The sequence below is a fragment of the Callithrix jacchus genome, chromosome 7 (assembly GCF_049354715.1).
Source record: "Callithrix jacchus isolate 240 chromosome 7, calJac240_pri, whole genome shotgun sequence".
NCBI classification, from domain to species: domain Eukaryota; kingdom Metazoa; phylum Chordata; class Mammalia; order Primates; family Cebidae; genus Callithrix; species Callithrix jacchus.
Genome location: NC_133508.1, coordinates 56968560 through 56992602, shown reverse-complemented (window position 1 = coordinate 56992602; position 24043 = coordinate 56968560). Strand labels below are relative to the sequence as shown.

Sequence of the window (24043 nt, the reverse complement as noted above, 5' to 3'; positions counted from 1 at the left end):
CCCTGCCTCGTTACGTCAGCAGATGAAAAACTAGGCTATGAAGCACTGCATAGATAACATTTTCCTACTTTGGTTAGGGCAAAGTATGGAGAGAGGGAGAGACAGAAAGAGAGGCAGGCAGGAAGAGGGCCACAGAAAGACGTACATCAAAATGCCAATGGTGCTTAATAGATTTACAGGTGATTTTAAGTTTACTGTTTAGGTTTTCCAAATATTCTACACAGAATGTGTGTTTCTTTTATCAAAAAGGGCGTGGCAGGGAAGCCAAGGCCTGGTGCTCACACCTGTAATCCCACACTTGGAAGGATTGTCTGAGGCCAGGAGTTTGGAAGCAGCCTGGACAACATAGTGCTGTTTAAAAAAACAGAAAAATTAGCCAGGCGTAGTGGCACCTGCCTGTGGTCTCAGCTACTTGGAAAGCTGAGGAAGGAGGATTGCCTGAGTCCAGGAGGTCAAGGCTGCCGTGAGCTAGTGAGCTATGACTATGCCACTGCACTTCAGCCTAAGTGACAGAGTGAAAACCTATCTCAAAATATACATATATATGAATATAAATAAATAAGTGGGAAACAAAACCCATATGTTGAAAAAAAAACCTCCCCAGTGCCAGAAAAGTGGAAGCGAAAGAAGCATGTGTTGCCTCCATGAGAGTGGGGATGGCAAGGAGGGCTGGGCAAGGCTGAGTGTGGTGCATCTGATATAAGGAGGGCCGCCCTCGTGGAAAGGGACTTCCAGCAGCTGCCTCCACTGCCCTGAGCTGCGATCATGGAACTTGCCCTGCTGTGTGGGCTGATGGTGATGGCTGGTGAGTTGGGGACCGGATCCAGACTGGGAAGCGAAGGAGGGAGGCCAGTGCTAGATTGGGGGCTGTTGCTCTGATCCCTAGGACCCTGGTCCCCACTTCCCAATCCTTCTGTCCCTCTGCAAAGAGCCTTCAGTGGCCACTAGTCTCCTAGCACGGTAGCTTCAGCCAGAGAGCGCTGGGTGGCCAAGTTGTGACAGTAAGAAACTAGAAGTCCAGAACCGGGGCCTGCTGATCCATGATGATGATGCTTTGGACACAGATCACTTCACCCCTGCCTCTCCCACTGAATAATAACAACATCGTCAGCTGGGTGTGCTGGCTCACACCTGCAATCCCAGCATTTTGGGAGTCCGAGGCAGGCGGATCATGAGGTCAAGAGATGGAGACCATCCTGGCCAACATGGTGAAAGCCCACCTCCACTAAAAATACAAAAATTAGCCAGGCACAGTGGCTCACACCTAGTCCCAGCTACTTGGGAGCTGAGGCAGGAGAATTGCTTGAACCCAGGAGGCGGAGGTTGCAATGAGCCAAGATTGCGCCACTGCACTCCAGCCTGGCAACAGAGCAAGACTCCATCTCAAAAAAAGAAAGAAAGAAAGAAAGAAAGAAAGAAAGAAAGAAAGAAAGAAAGAAAGAAAGAAAGAAAGAAAGAAAGAAAGAAAGAAAGAAACAACCATTATGAATGCATAGCACTCCATATTTTTAGAGTTGTTTCATGTTTGTGATCTTCCTATAAGCTGGGAAGAGGGTTCCCTTGACCTTCGATGAGGGGTGGAGCAGTTTCCATTTGATCTTAAGCAGACCAAATGCAAAATGCACTTGCTAGGAAATTGGCCTTTTTTTTCCTCAATCCATCTCAAAATTGTGATTGAGAAAGGACTTGCATGTTTAAATATAGTTTTATGGTATCTTGGGACTCTGAAATTCTCTAGAGGAACATGTCTCCAGGATGACGGCAAAAACCGTTAGGAAATTTGCAATCAAGCTGCAAAAATGTATCTCTCAGATGTAAAGAGGGAAGAGACTGCAGAGATCAAATACACAGATGAACCTTCAGTCAAATGCAGGTCCTGCCATCTCCTGACAGTGTGACTTTAGCCAGATTGCCCAACCTTTCGATATCCTCATCTGTAAAATGGGCACAACCCCCTTCATAGGACTCTATGAGAGAAGGAAGGACTCTAATGAGAAAACAGTTACTAAGTGTTGAGTATGCATAAATAATAGCTTTTACACATGGCACATGCATGAAAGATGGCAGTGGCACCTCCTCCCACCCACTGTGCTCATCCCTTGGGAGAAGGAGCTTCATCCCCATCAGTGGCAGCCAAGGGTGGGGAAAGCTACCCAGCAAGAACTGCTGACAAGCTGAGTTAGTTGACCATCATCTCCCCAGCCACAGCTACAGCTCCACTTCTCAGGCTGGGTCCTCCTCATCTTAAAATTATGACAAATAAGCTGAGCACGGTGGCTCAGGCCCGTAATTCCAGCACTTTGGTAGGCTAAGGCGGATGGATCAAGAGGTCAGTAGTTCGAGACCAGCCTGGCCAACATGGTGAAACCCTGTCTCTACTAAAGATACAAAAAATAGTCAGGCGTGGTGGTGAGCACCTATAATCCCAGATACTGGGGAGGCTGAGGCAGGAGAATCACTTGAACCTGGGAGGTGGAGGATTGCAGTGAGATGATATCACACCATTGCACTCCAGCCTGAATGACAGGGTGAGCCTCCATCTCAAAAAAATATATATATGATCAATAAGACCACCCAAAAGCATTCTGAATCAAAGCTGAATATATTTCTCGCATGGCAAGGGAGAGCTGCATCATTCAGGTGTGAGTTCAGTTTCTGTATTTCTGAGCCCAGATTGAAAGAGCTAGATTTAGAAAAAAGAGGACAGAGGTACCCTAAGAAAGGCAAGATTCTGAACGCGGGGCTCTGGTCGGTCTGCAAGGTGGACTCTCCATTTGCAGTTGGGTTCCTTATGGAATCCAGGAATCTCTGATGGATTGTGTATGATTCCAGAGGCCCCAGGCTCCTTCACCAGGGCAGCCAAAGGTTAGGAAGGCTTCTCTTTTACATGTCTTAACAGCTAGGGTCACCATGTCAAACAGGCATGGCAACATGGACTCCCACACATCAAGGGAACACACTGGGGACATGAAGGCCCAGTCACTTTTGGTTGCAACCCAAGGCCACCCACCTGTGGTCTCACTCTTTGTCCACTGCATGAGTTCCTCCTAACCTTCCTTCCCACCCCAACGGGCCCCAATGTGGGGCCCTAAGAAGACAGAGGTTAGGGTACTCCACATTGGAGCCCGTTGGGGTGGGAAGGGAGGTTGTACTATTGACTTCATTTGCCTGAGGTTGGGTGCGGGTTCCATAACTAGGCTTACTTGAAGCAGGGCTGCCCAGCCCGTCTCTCTGAGACTCTGGGCTCCATCTGGATGTGTGCTGCCTGCATTCTCGAATCATCTCCTGGGGTCGCACACATGTGCACTTCTGTTCCCTTTTGTCTCATCTGTTTCTCCCAACCTCCCACCTGAATTCATGGACTTACTATATTTTATTTCTTCTAACTCAACATAATGCATTTCTCTCTTCCAGTAAAATAAATTCCCCTTGCCATCAATTCTAACCTGCAGTTATTATGAATGGAATAAAATTAGCTGTGAAAAGCATCAATTTCTAAATCACTCTGTCTCCCAGGAGACCCACACACTGTCTTTATTAGAGACTCAGATTTCTCTAGGGGCTGGGGAAAGAAGGGCAAGTTGGGATTATTCTTCCCACTGTGGAGTGGGAAATCAATGCCCAGAGACAGAGAATGAAACCAGACCATCTTAAGTGATGAATTCTGGCTCCATTTACCAGAGACAGAGAATGAAACCAGACCATCTTAAGTGATGAATTCTGGCTCCATTTACCAGCCACCAAGACTCCGAGCAAGTTACTGACCCTCAAACTGCTCATCTGTAAGATGGGGATTAAAAATAATATTCATTGTACCAATGTTGGTTTTAACAAATGAATCACAAGACAGAGGATAACACTGGAGGAAACTGGCTGAGGAACCTTCTATCTTCGCAACTGTTCTTTACATCTAGAATTACTCCAAAATAAACAGTTTATTTATTTAATGTAACAGTAATTATCTAGCCAAATGGAGTCAAGAAATCAATACACAAGAAGACCTATAGTAAGCACTCAATAACTTGTCATTTTTTTCCTGTTGCCCAGGCTGGAGTGCAGTGGCACGATCTGTGCTCACTGCAGCCTCCATCTCCCAGGGTGAAGGTGATCCTCCCACCTCAGCCTCCCAAGTAGCTGGGAGGACTGGAGTGCACCACCACACCCAGTTAAATTTTGTATTGTTTGTAGAGACAGGGTGTCGCCATGTTTCCCAAGCTAGTCTCGAACTCCTGGGTTCAAGCAATCTGCCCACTCTGGCCTCCCAAAGCCAAGATCATGCCGCTGCACTCCAGCCTGGGCAACAGAGTGAGACTTTGTCTCCCAAAGTGCTGGGATTACAGGTGTGAGCCACTGTGCCTAGCCTGTCATTTTTTTTTAATAGCAGCAATAGATATCATTTTATTTTTATCATCATTTGAGGTCACCCATTTGGTCTAGGCAGAGCAGAGGTGCCATCCTGTGCCCACTGGTGCTGCCCTGAAATTTACCTTCTCTCTTCTCCTGGTTGCTGGGCTGCTTGGCAGGTGTGATTCCAATCCAGGGCGGGATCCTGAACCTGAACAAGATGGTCAAGCAAGTGACTGGGAAAACACCCTTCCTCTCCTACTGGCCCTACGGCTGTCACTGCGGACTAGGTGGCAGAGGCCAGCCCAAAGATGCCTCCGACTGGTAACTCCTTTCCCAGGGATGGCAATCCTATTCTGCCCCTGACTCCAGGACTTGTTTTTCCTCTCCACTGACCTATTCATTTAGTTGAGTTGAATCAATTTTGTCACACATCTACCGACACCATCCCAGCCCTCCTGGAGCTTCCCTTACAGAAGGTTCCCCAGAGTCCCTGAGGGCCAGACACTCCCTTGCACTCCCATCCCCTAGTCTAGTTACGATGACCACATTCACTCCCCACTGCAATGGACATTGTTTTTTTAAAGCCCCCACCCTCCTTTTGTCATTATTTCATTTGATCTTCCTAACAACCCTGGGAGTCAGCTGGAGGAGCGGTGAGAGGCAGCCAGGCCTGGAGGCACTGCCCCATCTGCCACTTACAGGCTGTGTGATCTTGGGCAAGTGGCTTGACCTCCCCAAGTCTCAGTTTCTTCATCTCTGAAAAGGGGATAATATGAGCACCTCCCATCCCATTGTGGTCTAAAGGATTAAGACAGAATACGTAGGTAAGCAGGCATCTGGCACATAGGAATCGCTCAGAAAATGTTAGTTACCATGATCCTAAGGAAGACTGGAGCCCTGCAGGCCTTGACTCTTTCCAGGTGGGGACATGGGTTCTTCTCTGGGGCGAGAGCAGCCAGAGACCCCAGTAGGCCGGGGACCCGTGCAGCTATGCACCCTGTCTGCTCCAGGTGCTGCCGGACCCATGACTGCTGTTACGCCCACCTGAAGACCCACGGGTGCCACTTCCACACGGACCATTACAGATACAACTTTTCCCAGGGGGAAATCTACTGCTGTGAGTACCCAGACCTCAGGGTTGGAGCTGGAGACCCAGGAAGGGCGTTCTGGCTCCACTGCCTTCACAGCACAGCTACTAGACCTCTCTTTTTTTGCACGGGCCCACTGGCTGCAGTTGGACTGTGAAGAGGCAAGAATGGGTATGGGGGTATGGAGAAGGCCCATGGGAGGACTGACCCCTTTAACATCCGGAATTCAGGCCCACGACTGACCAGCTTGGTGACCACATTGCTTAACCTCTCCGAACCTCAGTACCCTCATCTGTAATCTACCCCATTCAGTTATAGTAAGAACTAAAATGAAACAGACAGAATGGGCCTCACAGGATGCCTGCCACAATAAATTACACAGGGCTACCGATAGGCTGTAATTCTCGTCATCACTGATGCTCATGGCAGCCTGTCGAGGATCAGCAAAACCCTGATTATCTCCGTTGTACAGACCAGGAAACCAAAACTGGAGTGGGGAAGTGTTTGCCTCCAATTGACAGAGCCTGGGCTAGAACCCAGGGCACCTGGCCCCTGCATCCTTTCCAGCATCACAAGTATAGAAATGTTAGCAGGTCTCCAAGGCTCATCGAGAGGGCTCATCAAGGCAGCTGCTGTTAATTGAGGACCTCATAGTAACAGTAACAATAACATCCAACATTTATTGAGCACGTACCGTCGGCTAAGTGCCTTGTCTTCTTTACCAACTCTCATAACAGCCCCCTAGGCAGCTCTTACCATTATCCCCACTTCATAGATAATGAAACCATGGTCCCTCCTGCCCAGAGTCTTTGCACTGCATAGTCTGTTGCCATCCCCGACTCCCCAACCCCAGCTTTCTCCAGGAAGAGCAGACCCTTCAGCTCTCACCTTAAAAGGCTCTTCCACTCTGTTTCCTTCTCTCCTAGCCCTGCGTGGTTTCTTACTTCCACTTTGCATGGCTGTTTATTCCTCCCTGCGGTGCTCTAATACTTGCCTCTCTCCCATGCCTCTATCGTTCAGTCCTCTCCGGCCTTGACACGGTAGGTGCTCGATAATTGTTTAATGAATGGGTGAATAAATAAGTGAAGATGCAGTGGCACACAGGGAGGTTACGGTATGTGGCCAAGGTCATGCAGCTAGACTCGAGGTCGCTGGGATGGATACCCCCAGATTCTTACCCTGGGTTCGATTGAGCAGGAACTGCACTGCCTTCAGAGGCTGCTAGACCCATACCTGGCTCTGTCTCGGGAAAGGACAGACACAGAGCTCCCTATCCTCCACCCACAGCTGACAAGGGAAGCTGGTGTGAGCAGCAACTGTGTGCCTGTGACAAGGACGTGGCCTTCTGCTTGAAGCGCAACCTGGACACCTACCAGAAGAAACTGCGTTTCTACTGGCGGCCCCACTGCCAGGGGCAGACCCCTGGGTGCTAGGAGAAGCCCACACCCTCTACCCTGTTCCTCAGCGTGAAGCTCCAGCGTCCCCACCCCAGTATCTAACATGAACCAGCCTGGCTTTTCAAACACTCCTGGGGGAGGTAGTCCCAGCCTCCCCCGGAACTCCCTACCAGTGCCTGCTGACCTTCTGAAGCTTTCCAGATCCTCCCAGTCGAGGCCGCAGCTGTGTCCTCTGAGGGTGGATGGGAATCTTGGGAGAAGCCCAAGCCAAGGAGCCCTTAGGGATGGTGTTTGGACCAAAGCATCGGGGTGGGGGGAGGGGCCTGTGGCTGTCCCCCACCTGCTGGCCCCTCACCCGTCCTTTCTCACCCCTCCAATATAATCTGAGATCTGCAAGTGGAACAGCCCCTCTAAAGGGCAATATTGATCTTTCTGTCCATGTGGCTGTCTCTCTTAAAACCTCAAGGCCTTCCACTGTCCTAAGACAAAGCCTCTCATAGGTGTTGGGGACCCCGCACAGTTGACCGTGTGACCCTCTCCCCAGGCAGGCTCTGAAGTCCCTGCAGGTGGAGACCATACCTGTCTTAAACTCAGTTGCTTCCCTGGTGCCAAAAGCAACACTCAGAACCAAGAGGAGCTCTGGAAATCCCTCTTGGGTGAAGCACTAGACAAGCTCTGTGGCTCCAGGCACCAGAGCCTTGAGTACTTTGTCTGGCCTACAGGCACTGGCTCAGGGTGAATTACCAGGGGCTACTGAATGGCTATTACTTTCATCACGACTGATCCCCACCTCCTTGGGGTCAAAGGGCTACTTTCCGGAAGTCTCCCTGGGCTGACTCCTCCTCCCTGGCTGCAAGGGTTCACTCCCTCCTCCAAGCTCCCACAGCTTGGCTTCATGGCTCTGCCATTACCAAGCTTGGCCTAGGGTGGCAAATGGAACTTCTCTGATCTCCCCAACTAGACTGGAGCCTCTGGAGGATGGAGACCTGGTCTGTGCCATCTCTGTTTCCCCTGTTTTCCCACAAACAAGGTGCTCAATTCATGCCTGTGGTTGGGGTGAGCCCACAGTGGATACACAGAGGTCACAGCAGATGGTGTAGATAACCCACCCAGATCCCCTCCAGGCCCAAGGCCCATCTCCCAGAGTGAGGCCAGGTGTTGGCAGCCAAGTGTTCCAATCTGCTTCCTTCTCCTGAGCATTGCCCTGGTCTAGTGAGAGCTGCCGAGCCCCTGCCCCACCTCTCCCATCAAGAGGCCACCTGTCACCCATGGCCAGGAGAGACTGACACCGTGGAGGGTACAATTGCCACCCCCCCCCCCCCCCGCCGCCTCTGTGTAGGATCCTCTGGATGGAACAACACCCTCGAGTTCCTCCTGGGATCAGGCTGAGGCCAGGCCTCTCCTGGAACCAGCTCTCTGCTTGGTCTCACCCCATAGCCTATCCAGTTTTCCTGGTTCCCACTCAGGTTTCTCCAGAAAGTACTTTCTCAGTAAAGTGTTTGCACGAGCATCCTTGTCTCAGTCTCTGCTTCTAAGGAAAGACACCTTTTTCCTATGAGGACTCCCAGTCTTCCATTTGTGTGTAGTTAGCTGTTTCCAGGCACCTGCAGTCACCCATGCTCTGGGCCTGTGGCACCAACCGTGGCTTGGCTGCCTGAGCAGTTCTGAGATGCAGTGGCTCATGTGAGGCAGTGTCACAGGAATGAAGGCCCGTGGGCGCTGGGTTCAAATTCCAGTCCTATGCACCACTCTGGATGGGATACTCATGGGGGTGCGTCTGTGCCTGTGTGGGGGCACAGAGTAGGGAAATCTCTGCACCTTCTCAATTTTGCTGTGAACCTAAAACTGCCATATAAAAATAAAGTCTAGGCCAGGGGTAGTGGCTCACGCGTGTAATGTCAACACTTAGGGAGGCCAAGGCAGGCGGATCATCCAAAGTCAGGAGTTCAAGACTAGCTTGGCCAACATAGCAAAACCCCGACTCTACTAAAAATATAAAAATTAGCCAGGCATCGTGGTGGGTGTCTGTAATCCCAGCTACTCAGGAGACTGAGGTAGGAGAATCTCTTGAACCCAGGAGGCGGAGGTTGCAGTGAGCTGAGATCGTGACACTGTACTCGAGCCTGAGCCACAGAGCAAGACTCTGTCTCAAAAAATAAAATAAAATAAAAAATAAACTCTAGTTTTTAAAAATATCCATTTATATCACTGACTAGGAGGAAATAGTCTCTATGTTTAAAGTATAAATGAAAATAAGAAGAGACCAGTCTGGGCAACATAGATCTCATTTCTACAAAAAATAAGAATTTATTTTTTGAGATAGGGTCTTGCTCTGTTGCCCAGGCTAGAATGCAGCAGCGTGATCATGGCTCACTGCAGCCTCCACCTCCACGGCTCGAGTGATCCTCCTGCCCCAGGCTCCTGAGTGGTCAGGCACCAGAATGCCTGGGGAATTTCCGTATTTTTTTGGAGAGATGCCTTCTCACTATGTGGTCTAGGCTGGTCTCAAATTCCTGGGCTCGAGTGATCCTCCTGCCTTGGCCTCCCAGTGTGTTGGGATTGCAGTCATGAGCCATTGCACCGGACTGAAAATTTTTCACAAAGAAGAAAACAGGAAGGTGCTGATGTTTGCATTAAGTAAGATTCGCGTAGGTGAAGTTCTCAGCGCGGCAGGCACCTGGCGCGGCGTGATAACGTTAACTGTTAACTGCATGGTCACTGTTGTTATGTAGCGACCAGATCCTAAAGTCACCCCCAAGAGAAACCAGGAGGAGAAAGTGTCCTCCTCCTTCCCCTCCATACATAATATCCATTTATTCAAGAGACACCGTTCACCAAATTCATCCCAACAGCTCCCTGCGGCTTTGCGGGAACATCTCTCTTAATATCAGCATGGCCGACTTACGCATCACAATCCCCATTTTAGAATTGAGGACCCTCCTGAGATCCCACAACCCAAGGAAGGCAGAACCAGAGCTCTGCCCCAGCCTCTTCTGGCTCTGCTCCCTTGCCGTATCCTGTTTGTATTAGTTAAGAAGCTTCCAGCTAAAAACTGTGACTCAGTGGGCTGAAGCAATGCGGGCATTTATGATCCCACATGATGAAACGTCCAGAGAGGAGGTGGTTCCAAGTCTGGCTCTTCGGTGCTTGATGTCACCAGGGCCTGGTTTCCTTCCTGCTCCTGGCAAGCCACCTTCTGTGTGTTGGCGTTGCCCTCTGGATGACTCCCCTCACAGCTCCAAGCTGGCAATCATGATGCCAGCCGGTAGGCCAGGACCTGACAGCATCCAGCCAGGAAGACACTGTGTCTTCCTCTCTTCCTGTGTCTTTTTAATAAGTCCCCAAGCACCAGCCAGCAGACTTCCCCACAGGACAGGCCACCCTAACCCAGAGGTTGCCCAAGACAATGGGTTGAGCCTGGTTGGTTTAAATTCCTTAGGATTTATTTACCCACAAGAGGGAACAGGATCAATGTCCCTGAGGGGTGGGTAGCTGATGGAATTTGTGTCAGGTGAGCAAGCCCAGAGCCAAGGACTGCAACCCGCTCTCACTTTTGGGTGGCCGGGAGCAGGGCTGTGCCTGGGGTGCTCCCATCTGTGACCACCTTATCACGAGGGCAGGCTTGATATGTCGTAGGGGATTGATAGGGATGTGTTAAACAAATAAATGAAAGATGGATGAATGAATAAATCTCAGATCGGTAAAGACATGTGACTTTAGGAGGCTAGACACACAGATGGAGCCTCAGGCAGCCAGGACTTGGAACCTCCCACCCTGCAAGTTTTTATCCGGGACTAGTGTCCAGTGATTGAAACCGGACAAGAGGCAGCAAGGAAGGAGAGATTCCCAGGGGAGCTTCAGTTTTCCACCCACCCCTCCCAGTGCCTCTCGTTGGCAAAGGCAGCCACTGTGCTCCCTGTTCCCACTGGGGTTAGGCTCTGCCCAGCGTGGGACGTGGAGTGGACATTGAACACCTGTGGCGCTCACTCACCCCTCCTCTCAATCACCTTGAGGCGCTGGTACTGTTACTGTATTTTACAGCTGTAGCAACTGAAACTCCAAGCGTGAGTCACTGGCTGATAAGTGGCAGGGTTGGGATTCGAACCCAGGTTTTTCTGGCTCCAGGGCTGTAACCCACCCTACCTCCCACACTCTTGACTGAGACAGTCCCTGACTCAGCCCTGGGTGCTCCTAGGGGGGACTAGCCACGCCCAGGGACTACCAGGTGCAGCTGAGGTGTGTCAAAGGCAGAAACCTACCCATTGGCAGATACAAGCCTCAGGCCATCTGGGATGCAGGATTCCACCTCCAGGGGGCCCAACCCAGGGGCAAAGGGACAGGGACGACTTTTCCAAGGCCCTGCCTGTCTTTCCAGCTGAATCCTGCTTCCAAATGCCCCTGCTCTTTCCCCACATCCTCGACTTGCTGTGATGTACAGGAGGGGCTGGGATCCTGCCACTGCGTCACCCTCTCTCGGTTTCCCCTTGAGAAGGACTGGGAACATTCACACTTGCGGTTCCTGACTGAGGTCAGCCAGAGGGCCATCCTGACCTCAGGGCACCAGCCTGCATAGCCCGTCTCTCCCACTGGGTGACCTGGGTTGTTCTCTAGAGCTCAGAGTCCTCTATTTTATTGTTTTAATTTAAAATAAGGAAGAGATTTTAAAGCAGTTTGCAAAAGCTCAAGGCAAGGTCAGTGAAGTCAGGCTGAGGATTCATTCCTCTCTTGTCTCTTTCAGGTTTTACTTCCTGGCCGAGCCCTGTCCACTTTGGGGCCTCTGCTGGGGGAAGCCTCCCCTGGCTCTTGGCAAGACAGGCTCCTTCTCCAGCCAGAGCTCAGCTGAACTGCTTCTCCCTCCAAGAAACTATCCCTGCCCTCCCGACCGAAAGCAACCACCTCCCACCCATAGTTACTCCCAATCTTCCTGCCCTGTTTTAATTCTCCGCTTTACACTTTCTGATGGTTTTTTAATCAGCATTCAGCAACTCACTTCTCTCACCCCAGCAATCAACTAGAATACGAATGCCTTGGACAGAGGAAGAATCACAACATTCCCAGCATCCAGAACAAGGCTGGGGGCATAGGACATTTCTGTTGAATGAATGAATGAATGAATGAATGAATGAATGAATGAACGAACGAATGGATGGATAGATGGATGAATGAATGAATGAGTAGGGATTGATAAGAAAGCTCCTCCTTTTTCTTTCAAATGGGCTACTTCCCAGCTGTGTGAGCTTGGGCTTGTGGTTTTCTTACAAGAAAGGAGTCCAGATCCAGACCCCAAAAGAGGGTTCTTGGGTCTCACGCAAGAAGGAATTCAGGGTGAGTCCAGAGAGTAAAGTGGACGCAAGTTTATTAAAAATATAAATAAATAAAAGAATTGTTACTCCATAGGCAGAGAAGCCCCCTGAGGGCTGCTGGTTGCCCATTTCTATGGTTATTTCTTAATGATATGCTAAACAAGTGTGGATTATTCATGTCTCCCCTTTTTAGACCCTATAGGGTAACTTTCTGACATTGCCATCACTTTCGTAAACTGTCATGGCGCTAATGGAAGTGCAGCACTAAGGACAACCTGATGCTGCTCTTGTGGCCGTTTTAGTTGTCATGGGTTTTAGTCAGCCTCTTTACTGCATCCTGTTTTATCAGCAAGGCCCTTATATGACTTGTATCTTGTGCTGACCTTCTGTCTCATCCTGTGATTCAGAGTGCCTTAACTTCTGGGAATGCAGCCCAGTAGGTTTCAGCCTTATTTTCCCCAATTTCTATTCAAGATGGCGTTGCTCTGGTTCACACGCCTCTGACAGTTGTACTTCTCTGATTCTCAATTTATGATTAATAAAATTAACCAATAATGCCCACCTTTGAAAGGGAATTTTTGACCAAATGCTCATCTGTTTCCTACTGAGAACTTCCCACCAGTGAGAAGGCTGGGACAGAGTAGAAGGGGTTGGGGGGCAGGTTGGAAAGGTGGGGACGTCCTACCACCTTTCTCGAAGGACAATCAGAAATTAGCCCTTTACCCTCTGCCAGGAAGATGCCTCCTACGTTTAGGAGGCCACTGAAGGGGGGTCACAGTGCATTCTGCTGGTGGGCTGCCTCTGCTGGAGTCCCTTCCAGGGGCCAGGGCTAGGCTGGGGTGAGAGGAAGCTGAGGCTGTCCCTGTTCCCTCCTCAAGGATTCAGCCCTGACATGAAGCAGCAGCTGGCCCTGGCTCTGTGGTCTGCATCCTTCCTGCCCCAAACCCAGTCCAGGAATTGCAGAGCAGATGGAAAAGAGGAAAATTCAGCCATAGCGGCTTCTGGCTTCCTGAGAGGGAATGAGAAAATGCCAATTTCTGGGATCTCCTTTGCTAAGAATCTTATATACATTTTCTCATTTACACTCACACTTCATTCTGCATGATCAGCAAAGTGGATATGATTTTTTAAAAAAACTAAGGTGGGTATGAATGGCCCCACAGTACAGATGAGGACACAGGTTCTGATGAGTTAAACTTCTCACCTGAGGTAACTCACTCATGGAGAAGTGGTGGAGGCCACTTTGGGAGGCCAAGGTGGGTGGATCACTTGAGGACAGGAGTTCGAGACCAGCCTGGCCAATTTGGTGAAACCTCATCTCTACTAAAAATACAAAAATTAGCCAGGTGGGTGGGGCGTGCCTGTAATCCCAGCTACTTGGGAGGCTGAGGCAGGAGAATTGCTTGAACCAGGGAGGCAGAGGTTGCAGTGAGCCAAGATTGTGCCACTGCACTCCAGCCTGGGTGACAGAACAAGACTTGGTGCCTCCCTGAACCCCTACCCCCCAAAAGAAGCAGTGGAGACTGGGCAAAAGTGAGCAAAAGCCATGTTAAACCCTGGATCCTGGTGCGACCCTCACCATCCCAGGTAGTGATTCTGTGGTTTTGTTACAAGAGAGAGGTCCAGATCCAGACCCCGAAAAATGATTCTTGGATCTCATGCAAGAAGGAATTCAGGGTGAGTCCACAGATTAAAGTGAAAGCAAGCTTATTAAGAAAGCGAAGGAATAAAGAATAGCGACTCCACAGGCAGAGCAGCCCCGACGGCTGCTGGTTGCCCATTTTTATGGTTACTTCTTGATGATATGCTAAACAAGGGGTGGATTATTCATGCCTCCCCTTTTTAGACCCTATAGGGTAACTTCCTGAGGTTGCCATGGCATTGGTAAACTGTCAGTTTGCAGCAACATGGAGATTGGCCTATGCTGGAACTGTAATAGGTCTGTTGCCCGGTGCACACAGCAAGTCAATCCGCTGAGACACCAGGTTGCGGAAGAGGAGGTTCAAACATAGAGTCACCAAACAAGGAGAGCAGAGAGAACCTCAGATCCCTCTCCCTGAAGAGTTTGGGGCTAGGGTTTTTAAGGATTTTGGAGTGGGACAACATGTGGAGATCATTGAATGGTGGAAGAGTGCAGGGTGGAAGAGACCTCACGGGACAGGGAGAGGGAGAACATGCATTCTCATGCTGATCCTGTTCCTCTGTGAGAGGCTTCAAACTAGTGGCTGGAAATGGGGGTTTGAAAAACACCCTAAGCAATCCTTAAACAAATCGGTCTTGTGATTCTGATGCCAGCGATCCTATCTGTAGGAACAGTGGAGGTAAAAATCAATTTTAGTATCAGGAATCTTATCCATAGTAAAATGGGACGCAAATGGGTCAGTATCTACTGCTGTGACTTTCAGTAACATGGAAGTGGGCTAACGTGCAGCCTGATTAATGCTTCTTTATAACCATATTTCTGTCCAGAATTATTGAGGATGGCTTCAAAAGCAGCAGGTCTGAAACTTCATGGTGGAAAAAAATCACCCAGGGGAGCAAGCTTAAAATGCAGGTTCTCAGGCCCCCAAGCCTGAAGAGTATGATTCTGTAGGTCTAGGGTGGAGCCCAGGAGCCTGCATTTTGTAAACCGACAATAAAATTCTAAGGTCCCCCAACCAACTGAATGGACCCCCCTCCTCTCAGCCAAGTGCATTCCAAAGTTAGTTTCAGGCTATGATGGGGAGGAGACGCCAGACATGCCTCCTTAAACCCTCCTCCTCCCTTTTGGAATTACTCATAGAACAGACTCCTTTAAGTTTGATAAGAAACATTTACAATCTATTAACTCTGATGCCTGCTATCTGGAGACTTCATCTGCATGAGGAAAGCTTGGTCTCTACAACCCCTTATCATAACCCAGACTTTCCTTTTTATCGACAATAACTCTTTCAACCCATTGTTAATCAGAAAATCTTTGAATCTGCCTATGACTTGGAAGCCTCCATTACAGGAAAGAGGTCCGGATCCAGACCCCAAGAGAGGGTTCTTGGATCTTACACAAGAAAGAATTCAGGGTGAGTCCATGGACTATAGTAAAAGCAAGTTTATTAAGGAAGTAAAGAAATAAAAGAATGGCTACTCCATAGACAGAGCAGGTCCGAGGGCTGCTGGTTGCCCATTTTTATGGTTATTTCTTGATGATATGCTAAACAAGGGGTGGATTATTCATGCCTCCCCTTTTTAGACCATATAGGGTAACTTCTGGACATTGCCATGGCATTTGCACACTGTCATGGTGCTGAAAAGAGTGTAGCACTGAGGACAACCAGAGGTCACTTTTGTAGCCATCTTGGTTCTGGTGGGTTTTAGCCGGCTTCTTTACTGCAAACTGTTTTATCAGCAAGGTCTCTGTGACTTGTATCTTGTGCCAATCTCCTACCTCATCCTGTGACTTAGAATGCCTTAACTGTTTAGGAATTCAGCCCAGTATGTCTCAGCCTCATTTTACTCAGCCCTTGTTCAAGATGGAGATGCTCTTGTTCTAAGGCTTCTGAAACCTCTACTTCCAGTTGTCCCACCTTTCCAGAACGAACCAATATACTCTTACATGTATTGACTGATGTCTCAAGTCTCCCTAAAATGTATAAAACCAAGCTGTGTCCCAATCACCTTGGGCACATGTTCTCAGGATCTCCTGGGAAACTGTGTCATGGGCCATCAGTCATTCATGTTGGGCTCAGGATACAACCTTCAAAGATTTTGCAGAGTTTGACTCTTTTGGTTGACGGTTTTTAACAAGTGCTTCCCAAGATTCTGATGCACCTGGCCAGGGGTTACATGCTGAAAAGCATATAGGCCCCCTCTCCTCTATCACCCCCACTACCCCCACTTCCCCTGCTCGCAGCACCTGGAGCAGACAGAGACCTGTCTCCATGGCTAACCCAGAGACGGAGTAGCTGTTCACAGCAAGGTTTGTTCATCCTGTGCAGGCGTGGCTCCCTCCCTGGGCTGCCAAACTGGAGACCACATTCCAGTTCATCTGCACCCAAGGCTTCATCTGTCAAGTAGAAGATGGGGGAGGAATACGCTCAGACCTCAGCTTGTCACAGGTCACCTTCCTGAGGTCTGGTGGAATATTTGCTTTTTTTTTTTAACTCAATCTAAATTTATTTATTTATTTATTTTTATTTTATTTTGAGACAGAGTCTGGCTCTATAGCCCAGCCTGGAGTGCAATGGTGCCACCTTGGCTTACTGCAATTTCTACCTCCTGGGTGATTCTCCTGCCTCAGCCTCCCGAGTAGCTGGGATTACAGGCACCTGTCATTGGGCCTAGATTTTAGTAGAGACAAGGTTTCACCATGTTGGCCAGGCTAGTCTCAAACTTCTGACCTTAGGTGATCCACCTGCCTCGGCTTCCCAAAGTGCTGGGATTACAGGCGTGTGCCACCGGGGGCCCAGCCTTAATTTATTTAAGAAGGAAATTTCTGTCCCTCTGGCATAGGGAAAACAAGTATCACTTGTCATAAACAGAAGGTAGCCATAAAAATAAGTACAATTTTCATCTGAGAAAGGTGCCCCCGCTCTGCTTGCACCAAGGAGAGAAGAGTGATTTGCATAAAGTGACCTTGCAATATTAGCCCTTATCTCCCATTGGTTTCCCATATCTTTCCTAGTCACTTCCCCACCATTTATTGTACCTTGAAGCCCAAACCCACTTTCCTTTGTTAAAAGGGTATATAAGCCCTGTGACTAACCATTTTGAGTTTTAGTTATTTTATGTGAACTCTCATGTGTATAAATGTCAATAGAAATTGAGTGTCTTTTCTTTTGCTACTATGTCTTTCATTAGTTTCATTCACAATGCCCCAGTGAAGTACAATAAGAGAATAGAGGCCAATTGTGGTGGTCCACACCTGTAGTCCCTGCTACTCGGGAGGCTGAGGCAGGAGGATTGCTTGAATCAGGGAGGTTGAGGCTGCAGTGAGCCATGATTGTTCCACTGCACTCCAGCCTGGGCAACTGAGTGAGACCTCATCACTTAAAAAAAAAAAACAAAAAAAAAACGGCCGGGCGCAGTGGCTCACGCCTGTAATCCCAACACTTTGGGAGGCCGAGGCGGGTGAATCACGAGGTCAACAGATCGAGATCATCCTGGTCAACATGGTGAAACCCCGTCTCTACTAAAAATACAAAAAATTAGCTGGGCACGTGGCGCGTGCCTGTAATCCCAGCTACTCGGGAGGCTGAGGCAGGAGAATTGCCTGAACCCAGAAGGCGGAGGTTGCAGTGAGCCGAGATCGCGCCATTGCACTCCAGCCTCGGTAACAAGAGCGAAACTCCGTCTCAAAAAAAAAAAAAAAGTAGCGGAAATCTTTCTGCCTGACACTGGCCTGCAATTCCCCCATCAACACCAAAGTGACCAAAGTGAAAAGCTCAGGTTAAATGGAAAAATACGCAAATACAACCTGAGGCACAGCAGTCTGTCCATCTTGACTCTCCAGGGAAAATGTACAATGGGAAAGTGGCAGGAGAAATACTCCAGTGTAGCAGTCAAGAGGATGGGTTCAGGGTCCCACACACCAGGGTTGCCAGCTCTGCAGTCTCCCCACTCCCAGCTGTGAGATCTTAGGTACAAGTCACTGAAACTCGCTGAGCCTCAGTTTCTCTACCTATAAAATGGGGATTCTAGCACTGTCTTCCCAAGGTATTGTGAGGGACGAATGACAGGACGAGAGCATTGGGCACGGGGCCCGGCTGTCGCCATTGTCATGGTGGTTGTGAACGGTACCATTGGCAGGAGCAGTAGCATTCACTGACATTTCCTTCTTTCCCCACAGGGCTTGTCCTCACCCAGGGCAGCTTTTTAGAGCTCTGTGGTGACCTGATAAGCCACGGGCAAGTGGCCTCTCCTCAGCTACCTTACCTGTGGCTGTCACTGCGGCTTGGGGGACCGGGGCAGCCCATGGTGTCACCAAATGGTAACTCTCCCCTCCTGAGACTGCAGCCAGTCTGGCTGAGCTTTGAACAGAAGCCTTGACTGGGCAGCTTTTTGAGCAGGGGGAACCATGCTGGTTCAACACACATTGCCTTGGACAAAGGATCTGGGGTCCAACGCTTTGTGTACAGCGTCCCAGCAATGGCTCTGGGGCAAGCTCCTTAACCTCTCTGTGCCCAGGCCTCTTCATGCCTAGGATGGGGTGTTTGCAGGACCTCCCTCATCGAGTAAATGTCACAATTCAAGGGTCACAGGAATAGGTCACTGCCAGGGTATCGTGAAGGGCCCTTGGGACACTGTCCACATGGAGATCTGCTCAATGGTGTCCAGCACCAGGAAAGCCCCGGGGTGCACAGGGGAGTCACAGTCCTCGTCCCACGAGGAGCTCTGTACCACGGCCATGGGGCACCAGCTCAGGCTGGAAGGACCGCCCCAAATGCCAGAATCTGAGAACCTGGTTCATGTCCTGGCTTCATTATTAACTTGGGGGCAGCCTTCAGTGAGACACTTTTCTCTTTATCTCTTGGTTTTCCACTCTGTAAAATGAGATGGTGTGAGGTACAAATTGGGTTATGGATTCTAAAGCACTCTGAAAAGCACACAATGTGAAGAGGTCTGTGTAGAAGGGAAGTGTGTAAACCGACTCTAGAGCTTCCACTAGATGTTCAATAAGACAGTATAGCTGTCTCTAGATAGAGTTTCTTAGAGAAGATAATAACAGACGTAACCATGGTGTCTAGGTCTGTACAAAAGGTGTAACAATAACTTGCTTGCAACCCACAAATTTATTTGAAACCTGAGTAATCTCAGCGTCCAGCACCTGGTTCACTTTGATTTATAGGAAACCAGTTTTGCAACATTCTAAATTTGCTGGATCAACAGTTTAGAACTGATGACTCAAAGAGACGTGGTAACTAGAGAACTGTCAGGTTCTCTGAATCAGGCTTGCCCCGGTTTGATGAATGAGTTGTTCACTGATTCTCAGAATCGACCATTTTGGAATTGATGCATAGGTTACCTTGAGTCGCAACTTGTCTTTCTGTAAGGCTTCTCTCACTATCCCTCCAGCTCGTTGCTGGACCAGGAATCGGTCACTGCCAAGGCATGCACACAATGTCCCCAAATTATTTAGAAAAGGGTAACCAAGTGATAGGAGTTATATTCAGTTGAAAAAGTCAAAGAGGTGGCTAACACATTTAAAGAAAATGTTCTATCAAAAGATGAAAAACGTTTTAAATAGATTTTATTATTTTATTTTATATGTGTCAAGATCTTGATCTGTTTCCCAGACTGGAGAGCAATGGTGCAATCATGGCTCACTGTGACCTTGATCTCCTGGGCTCAAGCAATCATCCCACCTCAGCCTCTGAATTAGCTGGGACTACCGGTGCACACCACTGTACCTGGCTAATTTTTATTTTTGTAGAGAGGAGGTCTCACTGTGTTGGCCAGGCTGGTCTTGAACTCCTGAACTTAAGTGATTCTTCTCACTTGGCCTCTCAAAGTGTTGGGGTTGTAGGTGTGAGCCACTGTGCCCAGCTTAAATACATTTTTAAAGGAGAAAGCTATAAAATGTCCACATTAGGGGGATGATGCTGGTGACGTATTGTTCTGTATTCATTAGGAAGATGCAGCTCCTACCCATCTACCCCTGAGTGGTGCACAGCCCCAAATTTAGAAACCTGGAAAAGGAGTACCAGGACCAAAGTTTGCCTCAGCCTCTGGGGATGTCTTCAGGGTATACCTGTGGGATGTGTGAATAGATCAAGTAAGCTTTGCTCATCTTTTGGCACAGAGTAACAAAATAGCATGTGTGAGTGACCCATACGGCCCCCGCAGGCCTTGTCCCTCTTCCCAGTGTACCACACCTGACCACCGGAGAGCTGATTGACAGATACAGATGTCCAGCCCCTAGACTAGCCATTCTGATTCCTCTTGGAGCTCTGATCATTCTGAAGCAACTCTTTACTCGTCTATCCCTGGGGCACATCAGAATCCACCAGGTCCCAGCCGTACAGAGCTTTCTCCTCTCCCCTACACCTAGATTCCCTCTGTCCCAGTGGAGGCTGTGCCATGCCACTGGGAAGAGGTGCTCAGTGAACAGGAGTCACGAGGTCCCCTGTGTGGGAGAAGGGGGCAGAGTGACTGTAAATCAGACCCTTTATACACAGAGCGTGCTAATCTCTGCTGGCTTTAGTGGAGATGGAGCCGAGGGATTCGTGGCAAACTGCCACCTTCCCGCTTAGACACAGCCTCTTTTGTTTTTGTTTTTGAGACAGGGTCTCGCTCTGTCACCCAGGCTGGAGTGCAGTGGCGTGATTACGGCTCACTGCAGGCTCACCCTCCCAGGTTCAAGCTATCCTCCTACCTCCCAGCTTCCTGAATAGCTGGGATTACAGGTGTCCACCACCATGCCCAGCTATTTTTTAAATATTTCATAGAGGGCAAATCTCACTGTGTTGCCCAGGCTGGTCTCAAACTCCTGGGCTCAAGCGATCTGCCCGCTTTGGCCTCCCAAAGTGGTGGAATTACAGGTGTGAGCCACCATGCCCGGCAGGCACAGCCTCTTGGTTCAACTCAAAATGCGTTCAGCGGTCTCCTGTTCTCATCACAGCGTGGAGTTCTTGCTTGTTGTATGTCAGTCCCTGAGAGACTAACAGGTGGTGGGGGTGGGGGCGGATGGGGTGGCCTCGTGCCTAGCCCAGGCCTGGCACAATAAATGTTTGCTGAAGCACTAACCGCAGGTGTTTGAGCGGATGAGTAACAGAACGGTGTGGGAGCCAGAAGAGGAAGGAGGACCTCTGCTGGGAAAGCTGGGGAAGTGCACCAGGCAGCCTCCACGGAGGGAGGGATTTTGCCGGTGGGGTACGGGGACAGTCGTTTTAGGCAGAGGGCACCACCCAGGCAAAGGCTGACTGTGTGGTGATGCAGTGCTTTGGGACCAGCTGCAGGGCTGTGTGCCCCGGACCCAGCTTGGGTCTCCCCACAGGTGCCGTCTCACCCATGATTGCTGCTACTCCCTCTTGACAGCTCACCAGTGCTCCCCTAAGTGGGACCAAGGCAATTCCAGCAACACCAGCGGCCACATCCAATGTAGTGAATGCTTCATGGGGCAGCCTGGGAAGACGAGAAGAGGGGCCACCTTCTTCCCCAGACACATGCCTTGGCCCCTGGGACTTGGGTTTTGGGCTGATGGTTGGAGTCAAAACTCTTGGGCTTGGGTTTGGTGGTTCTCCTCCATGACAGGTGCCATTGATTGAGCACCTACTGTATATAGGGCCCTGCAGTGGACGCTTCAGGTGCATCATCTCGTCGAATATTCCCAACAACCTGGTGAGGAAAGGTTCATTAGCCCACTTACAGCAGAGACAATGGAGACTTAGAGGATCAGAATCACTGTCTGAGGTCACAGTGAGGAAACACACAGGGCCAGGAGATGAGCCCTGATCTGATGTTAAGGCCCTTACAGCACAAGCTCTGCAGGATTTAAACTCAGTGGCTTGGATGTTTGTCCCACAGAGGAGCCAAATACCCGTGCTTGTGTGTCTAGTTCCTGCGCTGGGTGGTTAGTGAACGCCTCGGGACTGATACCGTCAGAGGCTTGAAGATCCCAGGCCAGAAGCCCAGTTCCTTTTGTTTGTTTGGGGTTTTTTTGTTGTTTGTTTGTTTGTTTTTGACAGAGTCTTGCTCTGTTGCCCAGGCTGTAGTGCAGAGGCATGATCTTGGCTCACTGCAACCTCCGCCTCCTGGGTTCAAGCAATTCTCCTGCCTCAGCCTTCTGAGTAGCTGGGACTACAGGCACCCATCACCACGCCCAGCTAATTTTTGTATTTTTGATAGAGACCAGGTTTCACCATATTGGCCACTCTGGTCTCGAACTCTTGACCTCAGGTGATCCACCTGCCTCAGCCTCCCAAAGTACTGGGATTTTAGACATGAGCAGCCATGCTCAGCCTCAGAAGCCAGTTCTGATGTAATGTTTGAAGAGAAAAGAGATGTCCAGAGACATTGAGCCCCAGGAGAGCCTTTGGGGGTTTGTTTAATTAAGGCTAAGACACTAAAGCCACTCAGACACCTGCAACTTCAGAGCCAGAAGGGCCCTGAGAGGTCACGGGAATGAGTGCTTCTCAAATCCTTTTGAAGGCAACCCACAGAATGTAATAAAATTGACACCTGGACCCAGTCAACCCACACACACACAACCAGCATAGACACGCAATGTGCTGAATCAGCACTTTACTACGCGTGATGTATTAACACACACACGTGCACACATACTGGACGCAACCCTCTAAACCGAGTTCATGACCCACTAACGGACGGGGACTGCAGTTTTTAAAACAGTATCTATCAATTCTTCTGTAAAGATGAAAAGCCGAGGCCCATGAAGGGTAGGGAGACTGCCCAAGGTCAGTACTTGTGCAAAGTCATGACTACATCCTGGCGTTTAGTTTCTAATACTTCTAGTTACCCAAAACTGTGGTTAAGAGAATGTTGGCCCACCTGAGTGTATATGAAGTACTTGGAAGATTTGGGTACAAGACACTGGACTGGACCTCACAGCTAGAGAGGGTCTAATTCTGTCCTTCTGAGGGAGTTCAGAAATGCTTGAAATGCCTATGGCTAGTAGGAGCCCCAGTGGGAGTCCTAGGGGCCAGGCTTCCCCCAAACCAGATTTTTTGCATTAAGTTATTATTCTGACTTCTGCCTCTCACGTTCTAAAATATGACTTCTGAGTGTGGTTCCCCAGAAGACACAGCTGTGACCCCTACCCTCTGGGCACCACTGATGGCAATCATGATGTTGTAAATACATGCTCAGTGCCCCAAAGAAAAACTAGCACTGAAACAAAGGATCTTTGAGCAATGCAATTTTTACTTCCTGGATTATAGGAAGGGTGCTCTCACTAGCCATGTTGCAACGAGAGTACAATGAACAAAGGAAAACACATACATTTATCCCTTACGCATTTGGGGTCGTCCTTACTGCTGTATCTTATCTCTATTGGTTGGAACCGGACCTCACAATCTAGACCAAAACCTGATTGTCTGATAACGTAAAACTTTTCTAAACAGGTAAAAGCAATGGAGAGCTGGGACATGGCTGTGAGCACATCCAGCACAGATATCTTGGTTAAAGAGCAAGGACCTAGAAGGTACTATGTGCCTGTAAGCATGGCACGTCTAACAGCTACATAGGATAGGGCTTAACAAAGTTACTAGCACACTTATTCTTTAACAAGAAAGGAACTTTAAAAAGGAACTTTTCTACTTCCCACACATGATGTAGAGGCATGCATGGGGTTTAACTTGTGGACATTTGCTGGGCGCTCCCTCTGTGCCAGGCCCTGTGCCAAGCACAGCGGGGAGTGGTGAGAGCAGTAATGCCTTGGCCCTGTGCCAGCAGGCCCAGCCTTGGGCCCAGGTTCCACATTTCATCCCAGTGCTTGGCCAGGCCCAAGAACCCCCTGCTGGGAGTGGAGGCTCTATCTCTGACCTGCCCCTCTTTACTGAGACAGCCCCAACCTCTGCTCCTTGAGACCCTCTCCTAGGGCCACTACCTGTTCTGCCCCACTCCCCACATTCCCACCTCTAATAATCAAAGTTGTTTTTTTTTCTATTTTTTTTTAGGTTAACAACAGAAGTTTATTTTCTTACAGTTCTGGAGGCTAAAAGACCAAAATCAAAGCATCAGTTGGATTGGTTCGTTCTGAAGGCCATGGGGGTGGATCTCTTTTTCCAAGTCTCTCACCTTGGCCTCTAGATGGCCATATTCTCCCTCTGTCTTCACATCATCTTCCTTTTGTTCAGGTCTGTGTCTAAACTTCTCTTCCCAAAAGGGACCCAGGCTTAAATCCCCACTCTGCCCTTCTCTGGTTGCATGGCCTAGGGCACACGTTCAGCCTCAAGGTGAAAGTTACCCCCCCATT

General features: G+C 49.3%; 1 protein-coding gene across 1 annotated transcript; it reads left to right on the top strand.

Moving 5' to 3' along the window:
* The first annotated feature begins 725 nt into the window (after positions 1 to 725).
* PLA2G2D (phospholipase A2 group IID) lies at positions 726 to 8342 on the top strand. Its single transcript, XM_009000549.5, has 4 exons — positions 726 to 805; positions 4524 to 4668; positions 5358 to 5464; positions 6723 to 8342. The coding sequence occupies exons 1-4, from the start codon at positions 766 to 768 to the stop codon at positions 6866 to 6868; spliced, it is 438 nt and encodes a 145-aa protein (XP_008998797.2). The 5' UTR covers positions 726 to 765; the 3' UTR covers positions 6869 to 8342.
* Positions 8343 to 24043: the final 15701 nt, after the last annotated feature.